Source organism: Canis aureus, chromosome 32 (assembly GCF_053574225.1).
Source record: "Canis aureus isolate CA01 chromosome 32, VMU_Caureus_v.1.0, whole genome shotgun sequence".
Taxonomy (NCBI): domain Eukaryota; kingdom Metazoa; phylum Chordata; class Mammalia; order Carnivora; family Canidae; genus Canis; species Canis aureus.
In genome coordinates, this window is record NC_135642.1 from 20,425,788 (window position 1) to 20,440,704 (window position 14,917).

At 39.4% G+C, this 14,917-nt stretch overlaps 1 protein-coding gene across 4 annotated transcripts in view; it reads right to left on the reverse strand.

Annotated features, from left to right (window-relative positions):
* The window catches only part of FAM227B (family with sequence similarity 227 member B), a 189,460-nt gene extending 174,556 nt beyond the window's left edge, over positions 1-14,904 (reverse strand). The window contains exons 1-3 of one of the 4 annotated variants that reach the window (XM_077881048.1): positions 14,699-14,904; positions 4,490-4,616; positions 1,241-1,294 (exon numbers count right to left, since the gene is read on the reverse strand). In XM_077881048.1, the coding sequence (XP_077737174.1) occupies positions 1,241-1,294; positions 4,490-4,537 (102 nt within the window). In that variant the 5' untranslated portion in view covers positions 4,538-4,616; positions 14,699-14,904. Of the gene's footprint in view, positions 1-1,240; positions 1,295-4,041; positions 4,146-4,489; positions 4,617-12,414; positions 12,436-14,698 lie in introns of those variants that run through there. The other 3 variants (XM_077881045.1, XM_077881046.1, XM_077881047.1) reach the window with 3 other exon arrangements.
* Positions 14,905-14,917: the final 13 nt, after the last annotated feature.

A 14,917-nucleotide genomic window follows, 5' to 3' on the forward strand; every position in this document is an offset into this window, starting at 1 on the left:
TATGTACACATCTCATTAAAAAAAAGCCTCCTTGGGGATCCCTGGGTGGCTCAGCGGTTTAGCACCTGCCTTTGGCCCAGGGCGCGATCCTGGAGTCCCGGGATCGAGTCCCGTATCAGGCTCCCGGCATGGAGCCTGCTTCTCCCTCTGCCTGTGTCTCTGCCTCTCTCTCTCTCTCTCTCTCTCTATGTCTATCATAAATAAATAAAATAAATAAATCTTTTTTAAAAAAGCCTCCTTTTCTTTCTGTTTTCCACACTAACATCCTTATTATAGTCCTTGACACTCTTCAATGCAAAACAAACCTAATCTTTAGACTCACAAGTGTATAGACCCAAGGGAAAACTTATAGTAAGTCCAATAATGGCAGAAGTCAGTATTTACACATAACAATGGAAACTGGAGCTTTCAAAATGAAAACACATTTTGAATATTTCACTCTGATTCAATAATCAAGGAAACTCAACACATCTGCAAATTACCTGTGCGTCTAAGCTGTGGTACATGGATAAATGAAGTAAGTACTCATAATCAGATATTCTTTAAGGTGTAAATATTTAAGACAAACATATTAGCAAAATTATATAAAAATATTTGTATAATTCTTCTGATAGGATATACAACTAGAATTCTCAAACTCAAAAAGAGAACAGAATACTGACAAGAGGGAAACGCTAGAACAGAGTCTACAGAAAGGAGATAAATATTTATAAGTATTTCCCCCACTGAAATGAAGTTTTTTGATTTTCTATTCTTAAAGTCTTTCCTAAGCCTTCCACATCTCCATAGCTGATTTATTTTATTTTGTTATTTTTATTTTATTCATTATTTTTTGAGAGGGGGAGGAAGAGAGAGGCAGAGGGAGAGGTAGAAGGAGAATCCTAAGCAGGTTCCATGCTGGAAGGGCTCCATCTTACAACCCTAGATCCAGACCTGAGCCAAAATCAAGAGTCAGATGCTGGGGCACCCGGATTGCTCAGTGGTTGAGCGTCCACCTTTGTTTGGCTCAGGTTGTGATCCCAGGGTCCTGGGATCGAGTTCCACATTCGGCTCCCTGCAGGGAGCCTGCTTCTCCTTCTGCCTATGTCTCTGCCTCTCTCTGTGTCTCTAATGAGTAAATAAATAAAATCTTTAAAAAAAAAAAAGAGTCAGATGCTTAACTGATTGAGCCACCCAGGCACCCCTCCACAACTTATATTTTAAAAGATGCTTTGGCACATAAAATAGATGTTTTACTCACCCAATTTTGAAACTTTAAGAATTCTTCAATATTCCTTGGAGGTTGTTGCATTTTCTAATGAAGTAAAATCAATATTGCTAATTAACATCAATTCAGACTGGTTATGATATTTACATATAATTTACTTAGGTAGATGATATTGGACTTAAGTTGTAATTTTCAGAGCCATAAGACATTGTAAAATATGCACTTTTACATTGTAAAGTTCCTGTACCTTAGAAAGGAACACAGATCAATGTTTAAATCCCAAGCATCCAAACCAAATTCTGTGAGAGGCTTCCCTGTTATATATTGCTCCTAGAAAAAAAACTCTACATGAGTCCTGTTGAATATCCTCATTTCAAATTCCTATGAGAGTTCTGAGATATTTTGGGCTATCTTGGATGGTGTCTACAATAAATCCAAAGCCAAAAATATAGTAACTTGCCCCTCTTGCTGATGATGTATTTAAAAGGCCACACCAGTGACATGGTGAAAATAATTTAAATATTCAATATCTCAGTGTAACAAGTAATAATCGCATTTTTATTAGTTTCCTCATAAGTTGAAAACATATTCTTTCATTAGACAAATTAATTTTAATCAAGATCACATTTTGTTCTTTCTTGCCTTAGAGACTGTATACACATTCTTTCTTCTGCTTGGAAGGCTCCCTGTTCCAAACTCCCTCCAATCCTTTCTTGGTCTATTTAACTTTATTTTATTTTTTAAAAAGATTTTATTTATTTATTCATGAAAGACAGAAAGAGAGAGAGGCAGAGACACAGGCAGAGGGAGAAGCAGGCTCCATGCAGGAAGCCCGATGTGGGACTCGATTCCAGCATTCCAGGATCACGTCCTGAGCCAAAGGCAGACAGATGCTCAACCGCGGAGCCACCCAGGCATCCCTAACTCTTATTTTAAATATCAAATTAAAAGTCACTTTCTCTAGGAAGCCTTCCTTGTTCCCCCCAAATAATTATCTATGGTAACACACAGCTGATTCATATCTATATGAGGAGAGAAACTATGGTATAATCACCATTGAACTGTCAAAATTTCATACAGTGACCGGCTCTGGGTGAGTGCATAATAAGTACTTGCAATGTGTATAAATTAATGAATAAATGAGTAGAGAAATGTTAGAGAAATGTGTAATTATTTAGAATAATAAGACCATTCCTAGAGAGTGAAAAACCAGTGAGAAGGCAAAAATAAGAGGAATTCAGAATATCCTAATAATCTGATGATGACCTGTCCAAAAAGATTATAATGTAATTTACTAAAACAGATTTTTCACATCAATATGTAAAATGATTAAGATTATAAAATCACCATATTTTTGTAAAAATAGCTACACATTTGAGGTTGAAGAGAATATTTCATTCTCTAATATTGTTTAAAATATATGACAAAGGGCACCTGCATGGCTCAGTGGTTGGAGTGTCTGCATTTGGCTCAGGGCCTGAACCCAGGGTCCTGGGATCAAGTCCTGCATCAGGCTCCCCACAGGAATCCTGCTTCTCCCTCGGCCTATGTCTCTGCCTCTCTCTGTGTCTCTCATGAATAAATAAAATCTTTAAAAATTTTTAAAATATATATGATAAATATAAAGCAAATATATAACAGTTAATAACAAAATAAAAGGTATATATGCCTATCATTATAAAAATCAGTTTTCAGAAGCAAAACTACATAGATCTGTCAAAAAATTTAATGGAAAACATAGGATTCCAGACTGACAAGGATAAGAAATAAGAGATGGTGTGCAGAGAATGCTTAGAGGCAAAAAAAAATGTTCAGGATACAATATCTTCAGAGACAGTGAGTGTAGTAGTTTTGCTAGAAGAAAGCTATCAGTATATTTTGAAATGCATGGAACATAAAGAAGCTGATAAAAACAATCTAAATGTTGGCTTTTTTACTTGTAATGGTGACCAACCACTTCTAGTACAAAGCAGTAAAAATAATACCCACATTTCTTTTTTTTTTTTTTTAATTTTTACTTATTTATGATAGTCACATCACAGAGAGAGAGAGAGAGAGAGAGAGAGAGAGAGAGAGGCAGAGGGAGAAGCAGGCTCCATGCACCGGGAGCCCGACGCGGGACTCGATCCCGGGTCTCCAGGATCGCGCCCTGGGCCAAAGGCAGGCGCCAAACCGCTGCACCACCCAGGGATCCCTACCCACATTTCTTTTTTAAAAATTCTTTTTCTTTTTTCTTGAGTACAGTTGACACACATTAGTTTCAGGTGTAAAACATAGTAATTTGAGAGCTCTATAGTTTACACTCTGCTCACCACAAGTGTAGCTTCCTCCTTTCCCTATACAACACTATCACAATATCACTGACTATATTCTCTATGCTGTACCTTTTATTTCTATGGCTATTCATTCCACAACTGGAAGCCTCTATCTTCTATTCTTCTTTACCCATTTTGAATATCCCCCTAATTCTGGCAACCATCAGTTTGTTCTCTGTTTTTATAGTTCTGGTTCTGGTTTTGTTTATTCATTTGTTTTGCTTTTTAGATTACACATATAAGTGAAATTATATGGTATTTGTCTTTCTCTGACTTATTTCACTTAGTATAATACTCTCTAGGATCATCCATGTTGCTGCAAATGGAAATATCTCATCCTTTTCATGGCTGTGTAATATTCCACTGTGTGTGTGTGTGTGTGTGTGTGTGTGTGTGTGAGAGAGAGAGAGAGAGAGAGAGAGAGAGACAGAGAGAGACAGATCTTCTTTATGCATTAAAATAACACCCACATTTGAATTAAAGGAAATTAGAATAATGTATTAAGGAAGTGAAACTTACATGAGAAAGTTCTAGCTAACTCCAATATAAAATTCCAAAGTTCTCTAAGGCTAATGTTCAAAGAAGACAGGCATAAGTTAAATCGACTTCTGCTCTCAGTAGAATGCAGAAAGATTCAAAACACCTATGCTTCCATGGTAACAACAAAAGAAACCCAGACAAAATAAAAATCTTCCTTTTTTATGAGGTTGGTGAAAAGTGGTGGGTGCTAGTAAGCAGCACTGGCTATGTCATTTTTGCCAACGTAGAGACCCTTGTTCAAAAATAAAGAATTTTAAGATGATAACATGAGACCATAAAACCAAGTGTAGGGTCCATTTAATCACAAGGCCCTGTGTAACTGCAAGCCTGTGAAGCTTCCCTACCTGGCAGCCTTAATGACCAGAAATCCATAAAGAAATATTCTCTTTTTAAGTGAGCATCAAGCTGTGGCAGCTAGCTTCCTTACCCAGCAGTGAGCTCTGACCATCCACTGAGGAAAGAGTTGGCCTGCCATGGTGCAGTGACTTTGCAGAGATGAAGAAAAATCAGCTGGATCTTAGCCGTTGACATGAGCTGGAGGAACAAACTGGAGTCTGAAAGACACACAAATACAAAAACAAATGACTCAAACAGTCCCTTCCCAGACTCCTATGCCTCACTTCTGAGTTTTGTCTAAAAAGCAGCAGTAAAGGAGGGGCTGGAAAGGTAGAGAACTTATACAGGCCAACAAGATCCTATGGTACTTGGGTTCCAGGGCTCTGACAAAGCTCTGACTCAGAGGGTGAAAAAATCATTAAAAAACTTCAGTCCCAGCTTCTCCCAATTCATTATTGACAAGATCTGAGTTGGCTATGATGAGGGCAGTTGGAAGTTGTGTTATCACAGGTGAACTCAATCCATTAAAGCTGAAGCCAACCCTAAAGTTCAATTCCAGTCTAGGAGGAATAAAAAGATCAGTATCTCACTTTGCCCAGGAGAGTAATAGGCTTGTGCTCTTTGAAGACTAAGCAACACTAAGTTACACTTCACCCTCTACAATTTTTTCCACATAATGTCTAATCCACAATAAAACAATTACAAGATGTATAAACAAGAAGTAAAATGGGACTCATAGTCAAGGCAAAGCTCAGTCACTACAAACTAATTCACTGAGAACCCAGTTGTAAGCAGCAGTCAAGGACTTTAAAGCATCTATTATAAACATGTTAAAAATTTTACAATATAGGTTAGATTGTGGTGCATGAAGAGATGGAGTATTTCAAGAGAAATAGAAATTCTAAAAAAGAAACAAACGGAAATTCCTGAACCATGCACATAATAATCATAAGAAACTGTTGTGTCAACATTAATATTAGATAAGATAGACTTCAAGACAAGAGGTATTACCAGGCATAAATAAGGTTATTTCATATTGATAAGAGGTCAATTCATTAAGACATACCAGCGCTAAATGTGTTTGCATCTAAATAAAAGAGTCTCAAAATACACATGGCAGAAATTTACAAAACTTAAAGGCAATATAGGCAAAAACCACAATTACAGTTAGAGATCTTAACACACCTCTTTGAATAATTGATGAATCAAATATGTACCATACACACAAATTAGTAAGGAGATAAAAGATTTGAACAACATTTAAGTGAAGCAACTTAATTGACATTTACAGAACTATGCTTACAAGTACAGAATACACTCTTAAAGTAATGGAACATAGTGCATTCACTGAGATGGACCTATGCTATACCATAAAACAAATCTCGAAAGCTACAAATAACTGAAATTATTCAGGGTATGTTCTCTGACAACAAGAGCAGTAAAAGAGAAAACAGCAACAAAAAGACATCTAGAAAAATCATAAATATTAAATGATCCATTTCTACATAAAATGCGGTTCACTGAAAAAATAACAGGGAAAATTGGAAAAAAATTCTAACCAAATGATAATGAAAGATAATGAAAACACAACATATCAAAACTTGTGGGATGCAGCTAAAGCTATGCTTAGGAGAAAACAAAGTGCTTAGGAATCTAAAGCAATGAATTAAAAAAGAAATAGAAAAAGGATAAAAAAAAAGGTATAAGCAGAAACCGATGAAATAAAAATATGAAAACATAAATCCACAAACTAAAAATTGGTCTTTTAAAAGATGAGAAAATCAATAAAGTCCTGGTAGAAATGAATCTTAAAATTTAAAGGAAAATAGGGGCTCCTGGGTGGCTCAGTTGGTTAACTATCTGCCTTAAGCTCAGGGTCCTGGGTTTGAGCCTGCTTCCTGCTCAACAGGGGGATCTGCTTGTCCTGTCCCTCTCCCTCTGCCCTTTCCCCCTGCTTGTGCACTCTCTCTCCCTCTCAAATAAATAAATAACATATTTTTAAAAGATGAAAATATATCTAGAGGAAAAATCATCTGCTAGATTAACTGATATATATTTTTAAAATTTTAAAAATTAAAAAAATTTTAAAGAGTTTATTTATTCATGAAAGACACAGAAAGAGAGGCTGAGACATAGGCAGAGGGAGAAGCAGGCTCCCTGTGGGGAACCTGATGCAGGACTTGATCCCAGGACCCTGGGATCATGCCCTGAGCTGAAGGCAGACACTCAAGCACTGATCCACCCAGGTATCCCTAAAAAATTTTTTTATCAAACTATTTGATTATAATACTTTATTACTGGCAGAATGTTTGAGGACAGATTACTGTTAAGTACATAAAAATATGGCTATTATTAAGACAAAAGAAAGTAAATGGTTGTATTAAATGTTAATATGATCATATCTAGCTCGGGGCTGAATGATATTTACAAAAGTTGATTTAAACAAAAATTAGGATATCTCTATATTAGAGATGAGGGGAAAGAAGAACGTATGGGGTTAGAAAGAGAAGGAATGTTCGTTCATATCCTGAGGACGGTGTTATAAAAGAGTTTTATCAGGGATCCCTGGGTGGCGCAGTGGTTTAGCGCCTGCCTTTGGCCCAGGGCCCGATCCTGGAGACCCGGGATCGAATCCCACGTTGGGCTCCCGGTGCATGGAGCCTGCTTCTCCCTCTGCCTGTGTCTCTGCCCCTCTCTCTCTCTCTCACTGTGTGCCTATCATAAATAAATTAAAAAAAAAAAAATTAAAAAAAAAAAAAAAAGAGTTTTATCATTGGCTTCTGTATGATAAAGTCAATGGATAATGTTTGAAATTGTAAATCAAAAAGTTGCAACATAAGTATATTTTGAGAGCACTGGGACCGGGACACAGCCCAGGATCCAGCCTCCCCCGGGACAGGCAGAGGCCGGGAGGGCCCAGGACAGCAAGGACGCTCCTGCCCCGAGCTGAGCAGATCAGCGGCCCCGCCCCGGAGCCTCCAGGCCCTGCAGACGGAGAGCTCTGGAGCTACTGCGGGGGCTGAATCCAGGGCTCCAGAGCTGGCCCTGCCACTGGGGTTGTTCCTCCAGGGGCCTCACGGGGTAAACAACCCCCACTGAGCCCTACACCAGGCAGGGGGCACAGCAGCTCCCCAAGTGCTAACACCTGAAAATCAGCACAACAGGCCCCTCCCCCAGAAGACCAGCTAGACGGACAAGTTCCAGGGGAAGCCAAGGGACTTAAAGTACACAGAATCAGAAGATACATCCCCGTGTTTTTTTTTTTTTTTATTTTGTTTTGTTTTTTTATGTTGTTGTTGTTTTTTTTTTTTTTGCTTTTTGATTTGTTTCCTTCCCCCACCCTTTTTTTTCCTTTCATTCTTTTTCTTTCCCTTTGTCTTCTCTTTTTTCTTCCTTTTTTCTTTTTTTCTTTTCATCTTTTCTTTCCTTCTTTCTCTCCTCTCTTTTTCTCCTTTTCCCAATACAACTCGCTTTTGGCCACTCTGCACTGAGCAAACTGACTAAAAGGAAAACCTCACCTCAAAAGAAAGAATCAGAAACAGTCCTCTCTCCCACAGAGTTACAAAATCTGGATTACAATTCAATATCAGAAAGCCAATACAGAAGCACTATTATACAGCTACTGGTGGCTCTAGAAAAAAGCATAAAGGACTCAAGAGACTTCATGACTGCAGAATTTAGATCTAATCAAGCAGAAATTAAAAATCAATTGAATGAGATGCAATCCAAACTAGAAGTCCTAACGACGAGGGTTAACGAGGTGGAAGAACGAGTGAGTGACATAGAAGACAAGTTGATGGCAAAGAGGGAAACTGAGGAAAAAAAGAGACAATTAAAAGACCATGAGGATAGATTAACAGAAATAAACGACAGCCTAAGGAAGAAAACCTACGTTTAATTGGGGTTCCCGAGGCTGCCGAAAGGGCCAGAGGGCCAGAATATGTATTTGAAAATCATAGCTGAAAACTTTTCTAATCTGGGAAGGGAAACAAGCATTCAGATCCAGGAAATAGAGAAATCCCCCCCTAAAATCAATAAAAACCGTTCAACACCTCGACATCTAATAGTTAAGCTTGCAAATTCCAAAGATAAAGAGAAGATCCTTAAAGCAGCAAGAGACAAGAAATCCCTGACCTTTATGGGGAGGAGTATTAGGGTAACAGCAGACCTCTCGACAGAGACCTGGCAGACCAGAAAGGGCTGGCAGGATATATTCAGGGTCCTAAATGAGAAGAACATGCAACCAAGAATACTTTATCCGGCAAGGCTCTCATTCAAAATGGAAGGAGAGATAAAGAGCTTCCAAGACAGGCAGCAACTAAAAGAATATGTGACCTCCAAACCAGCTCTGCAAGAAATTTTAAGGGGGACTCTTAAAATTCCCCTTTAAGAAGAAGTTTGGGATGCAGCAAAAGCAGTCCTAAGGGGGAAATACATCGCATTACAAGCATCCATTCAAAAACTGGAAAGAACGCAAATACAAAAGCTAACCTTACACCTAAAGGAGCTAGAGAAAAAACAGCAAATAGATCCTACACCCAGCAGAAGAAGAGAGTTAATAAAAATTCGAGCAGAACTCAACGAAATCGAGACCAGAAGAACTGTGGAACAGATCAACAAAACCAGGAGTTGGTTCTTTGAAAGAATTAATAAGATAGATAAATCATTAGCCAGCCTTATTATGAGAAGAGAGAGAAGACTCAAATTAATAAAATCATGGATGAGAAAGGAGAGATCACTACCAACACCAAGGAACTACAAATGATTCTAAAAACATATTATGAACAGCTATACGCCAATAAATTAGGCAATCTAGAAGAAATGGACGCATTTCTGGAAAGCCACCAACTACCAAAACTGGAACAGGAAGAAATAGAAAACCTGAACAGGCCAATAACCAGGGAGGAAATTGAAGCAGTCATCAAAAACCTCCCAGGACAAAAAGTCCAGCGCCAGATGGCTTCCCAGGGGAATTCTATCAAACGTTTAAAGAAGAAACCATACCTATTCTACTAAAGCTGTTTGGAAAGATAGAAAGAGATGGAGTACTTCCAAATTCGTTCTATGAGGCCAGCATCACCTTAATTCCAAAACCACACAAAGACCCCACCAAAAAGGAGAATTACAGACCAATATCCCTGATGAACATGGATGCAAAAATTCTCAACAAGATACTAGCCAATAGGATCCAACAATACATTAAGAAAATTATTCACCATGACCAAGTAGGATTTATTCCCGGGACACAAGGCTGGTACAACACTTGTAAAACAATCAATGTGATTCATCATATCAGCAAGAGAAAAACCAAGAACCATATGATCCTCTCATTAGATGCAGAGAAAGCGTTTGACAAAATACAGCATCCATTCCTGACCAAAACTCTTCAGAGTGTAGGGATAGATGGAACATTCCTCGACATCTTAAAAGCCATCTACGAAAAGCCCACAGCAAATATCATTCTCAATGGGGAAGCACTGGGAGCCTTTCCCCTAAGATCAGGAATAAGACAGGGATGTCCCCTCTGACCACTGCTATTCAACATAGTACTGGAAGTCCTAGCCTCAGCAATCAGGCAACAAAAAGACATTAAAGGCATTCAAATTGGCAAAGAAGAAGTCAAACTCTCCCTCTTCACCGATGACATGATACTCTACATAGAAAACCCAAAAGACTCAACCCCAAGATTGCTAGAACTCATGCAGCAATTTGGTAGCGTGGCAGGATACAGAATCAATGCCCAGAAATCAATGGCATTTCTATACACTAACAATGAGACTGAAGAAAGAGAATTTAAGGAGTCAATCCCATTTACATTTGCACCCAAAAGCATAAGATACCTAGGAATAAACCTAACCAAAGATGTAAAGGATCTATACCCTCAAAACTATAGAACACTTCTGAAAGAAATTGAGGAAGACACAAAGAGATGGAAAAATATTCCTTGTTCATGGATTGGCAGAATTAATATTGTGAAAATGTCAATGTTACCCAGGGCAATTTACACGTTTAATGCAATCCCTATCAAAATACCATGGACTTTCTTCAGAGAGTTAGAACAAATTATTTTAAGATTTGTGTGGAAGCAGAAAAGACCCCGAATAGCCAGGGGAATTTTAAAAAGAAAACCATAGCTGGGGGCATCACAATGCCAGATTTCAGGTTGTACTACAAAGCTGTGGTCATCAAGACAGTGTGGTACTGGCACAAAAACAGACACATAGATCAGTGGAACAGAATAGAGACCCCAGAAGTGGACCCTGAACTTTAAGGTCAACTAATATTCGATAAAGGAGGAAAGACTATCCACTGGAAGGAAGACAGTCTCTTCAATAAATGGTGCTGGGAAAATTGGACATCCACATGCAGAAGAATGAAACTAGACCACTCTCTTTCACCATACACAAAGATAAACTCAAAATGGATGAAAGATCTAAATGTGAGACAAGAGTCCATCAAAATCCTAGAGGAGAACACAGGCAACACCCTTTTTGAACTCGGCCACAGGAACTTCTTGCAAGATACATCCACGAAGGCAAAAGAAAGAAAAGCAAAAATGAACTATTGGGACTTCATCAAGATAAGAAGCTTTTGCACAGCAAAGGATACAGTCAACAAAACTAAAAGACAACCTACAGAATGGGAGAAGATATTTGCAAATGACGTATCAGATAAAGGGCTAGTTTCCAAGATCTATAAAGAACTTATTAAACTCAACACCAAAGAAACAAACAATCCAATCATGAAATGGGCAAAAGATATGAAGAGAAATCTCACAGAGGAAGACATAGACATGGCCAACATGCACATGAGAAATGCTCCGCATCACTTGCCATCAGGGAAATACAAATCAAAACCACAATGAGATACCACCTCACACCAGTGAGAATGGGGAAAATCAACAAGGCAGGAAACCACACATGTTGGAGAGGATGCGGAGAAAAGGGAACCCTCTTACACTGTTGGTGGGAATGTGAACTGGTGCAGCCACTCTGGAAAACTGTGTGGAGGTTCCTCAAAGAGTTAAAAATAGACCTGCCCTACAACCCAGCAATTGCACTGCTGGGGATTTACCCCAAAGATTCAGATGCAATGAAATGCCGGGATACCTGCACCCCGATGTTTCTAGCAGCAATGTCCACAATAGCCAAACTGTGGAAGGAGCCTCGGTGTCCATCGAAAGATGAATGGATAAAGAAGATGTAGTTTATGTATACAAGGGAATATTACTCAGCTATTAGAAATGACAAATACCCACCATTTGCTTCAACGTGGATGGAACTGGAGGGTATTATGCTGAGTGAAGTAAGTCAATCGGAGAAGGACAAACAGTGTATGTTCTCATTCATTTGGGGAATATAAATAATAGTGAAAGGGAATAGAAGGGAAGGGAGAAGAAATGGGTAGGAAATATCAGAAAGGGAGACAGAACATGAAAGACTCCTAACTCTGGGAAACGAACTAGGGGTGGTGGAAGGGGAGGAGGGCAGGGGTTTGGGGTGAATGGTTGACGGGCACTGAGGGGGGCACTTGACGGGATGAGCACTGGGTGTTATTCTGTATGTTGGTAAATTGAACACCAATAAAAAATAAATTTATTATTAAAAAAATAAGTATATTTTGACATATGCAATAAATAACAGAAAAAATACTGAAAAGATTTGAAAGAATTCTCCTTTTGAAAGAAGAACTGAAAATAGAATGGATGAACTGGGGACTGTGGGATTTTGATGAAAAACCTAGAATAGGGTAAACTGTTAGTGTTTACTAATATGTATGTTTCTCTACACTTCCCAGGCTTGCTTGCAGTTAAAGTGGGGGCCTTTGGAATGTGGGCAAAGTGATAATATGCCACTTTCAGGGGGGACCTCTAAAACCTTCTGTGTGATTCACCATGCTTTCTTTCTTGTCAATAAGCTGTGGACCCAAGTCTTAAGAGATAGTAGAACCACTAAAATGTAAAAACAGAAACAAAAACAAAAAACAAACCCCAAATCCAAAAAACAAACAACCTGCCTCCTTAAATCTCATGTTTCATCTGACTAGTAACATCCTCAATGGATTTCCTGTGAGGAATAAAAGTTTATTTTTTTAAACCACTAAAATGTTGGGGTTTTCTGTGACAGTACTTAATTCATTATGGTGTTTTATTAAAAATGGCCACAAATTCCTTGAAGTCTGATTGCCCGGCTGCCATACTCTAAGAAAGTTCAGGCCACATGGAGAGGCTACACATATGATCTCTGCTAGCATTCACAGACTTTCAAGCTGAGTTATCAGAGAAAAGCTGTCCCTCTGTGCCCTGCTGAACACACAATTCATGAACACAGCAAAAAGTTGTTTTAAGCCATATTTTGGAGTAATTTCTTACATGGTAATAACAGTAAGCCAATACTCATACACCTCAATTGATAAATAGCATCATTTGCTTTTGTCATCTGTGCACCAGAACTAAAGCAGTTAAAAAATAAATGGGTGTAAATTACTTATTCCTAGCTTGGAGACTTTGCTATTGCTAGTTTATAATCTTACTCAGCTCATCTTCCTTCATAAAGCAGTGGCTTTCAAACTTTTTAAGGATAAATACACAATAAGAAATACATTTTATAAACATGACCTAGTATGCAAGGATGTGCACGTGTACACGCACACACACACAGATCTTCCTTGACTTATGATGGGGTTATGTTTCCATATACCCATCCTAAATTGAAAATGCATATAATACACCTAACCTACTGAATTAGCTTAGCCTAATCTGCCTTAAATGTGCTCAGAATACTCATGTTAGCCTACAGCTGGGCCAAACCATCTAACACAAAGCCCATTTCATAATCATGTAATAAATGTTAAATACCTCATGTAATTGAATACTGAAAGTGGTACACAGAACGGTTGTTGGGTACAAAATAGATATAAGTGTATTGGTTGTTTACTCTTGTGATGGCCTGGTTGACATGGCTCTCCATTATCACAAGAGAGTTTCATAGGGGCAGCTGGGTGGCTCAGTGGTTGAGCGTCTGCCTTTAGCTCGAGTCGTGATCATGATGGGGTCCTGGGATCGAATTCCGTATCGGGCTCCCTGCAGGGAACCTGCCTCTCTGTATCTCTCATGAATAAATAAATAAAATCTTAAAAAAAAACACACCCACAAAACCGAGAGTTCCATAGCATGTATCATTAGTTCAGGAAAATACCAAGTCAAAACTCAAAGTATGGTTTCAACAGAATGCATAGTGATTCCACATATTATAAAGTCGAAAAATCCTAAACCAAACCAACGTTTAAGTGATGGACTGTCTATAATTCAAAACCCCACGAGGTAAAACTTAACTTTACCAAGTGCCATGCACTGACATTTTCACACTATACTAATTCATTTTTTTAAATGCGTAGTTTTGGAGAATTTGGGGCACTGGCTGGATCAGAGGGTGGAGCCTGTGACTCTTCATCTCAAGGTTGTGTGTTCAAGTCCCATATTGGACCTAGAGCTTACTTTAAAAAATTAACAAAATCAAAAAAAAAATTGTGTAGTTTTGACTCAATGCAGTTCCTTGCTTACAAATGACACTCCTACCAATGGGTCCCACACAGTCCCTTTGAGAAGCAGTGCTCTGAACCGTAATCATCCTCCAAGACCTTACTCAAGTCCAACCACTAAGCTTTCATCGACCACTCCATTCTGAGCTCTTGCAAAATTCCTACAAATTATTAGTCGTGTTGATCTCTGTACGACCCGTTTTAACTTGTCCTAAATTCCTCTAGGGCAAGCTTCTGTCCTTTCTCCTTCACAGGAAAAATTCAAAGTACTCAATAAATAGAATGCTCAACATCTGGCCATTGTGTTTTAAGATTTCATTTATTCATGAGAGAGAAAGGCAGAGACACAGGCAGAGGGAGAAGCAGGGGGAGCCCTACGTGGGACTCGATCCCAGGACCCCGGGATCAGGACCCGAGCCAGAGGCAGATGCTCAACAGCTGAGCCACCCAGGTGCCCCACACTTTTAACGTCCACTCCTGAGGTTTGGATTTTCTCTGGGGCGGACCAAAGAAAAGTGGCTTTTATAATCCATCCCCATATGATGCTTAAGTCCAAAACGGCAAAGGGCACAAGGTCGTTAGTTCCAAGTCTTCCGTGTGTTTCGTTCTCCCGGAAACCAACCAAACCATCGAGATACAGTTCTTGCAACAGCTCTGGCGACCACTAGGCCTCATCCTGACACAGCCATAAACAAAGTAGAGAACCACGTTTTCACGACTACACGTGTTTCTGTAGGAGCAGCATTTTTTCACAACTCACTGCAACTGAACCTCGGGAGTTTACGTCCAGAACCGCGTCTCCTCCAAGCGGCCTCGGAACCGGGAACCCAGCCCCGGGCTGTCAGGGTGTGAGGCCCCGCCTCGCTCCGGGAGCCCGAGCCGGGCCGAGCGCTAGAGCCGCACCGCCCGCCGCCGACCGGCCGAGGCGGGACTTCCGCCTCTAGCCCCGCCCCGCGTCTCTCCCCGCCCGTTACTTTTG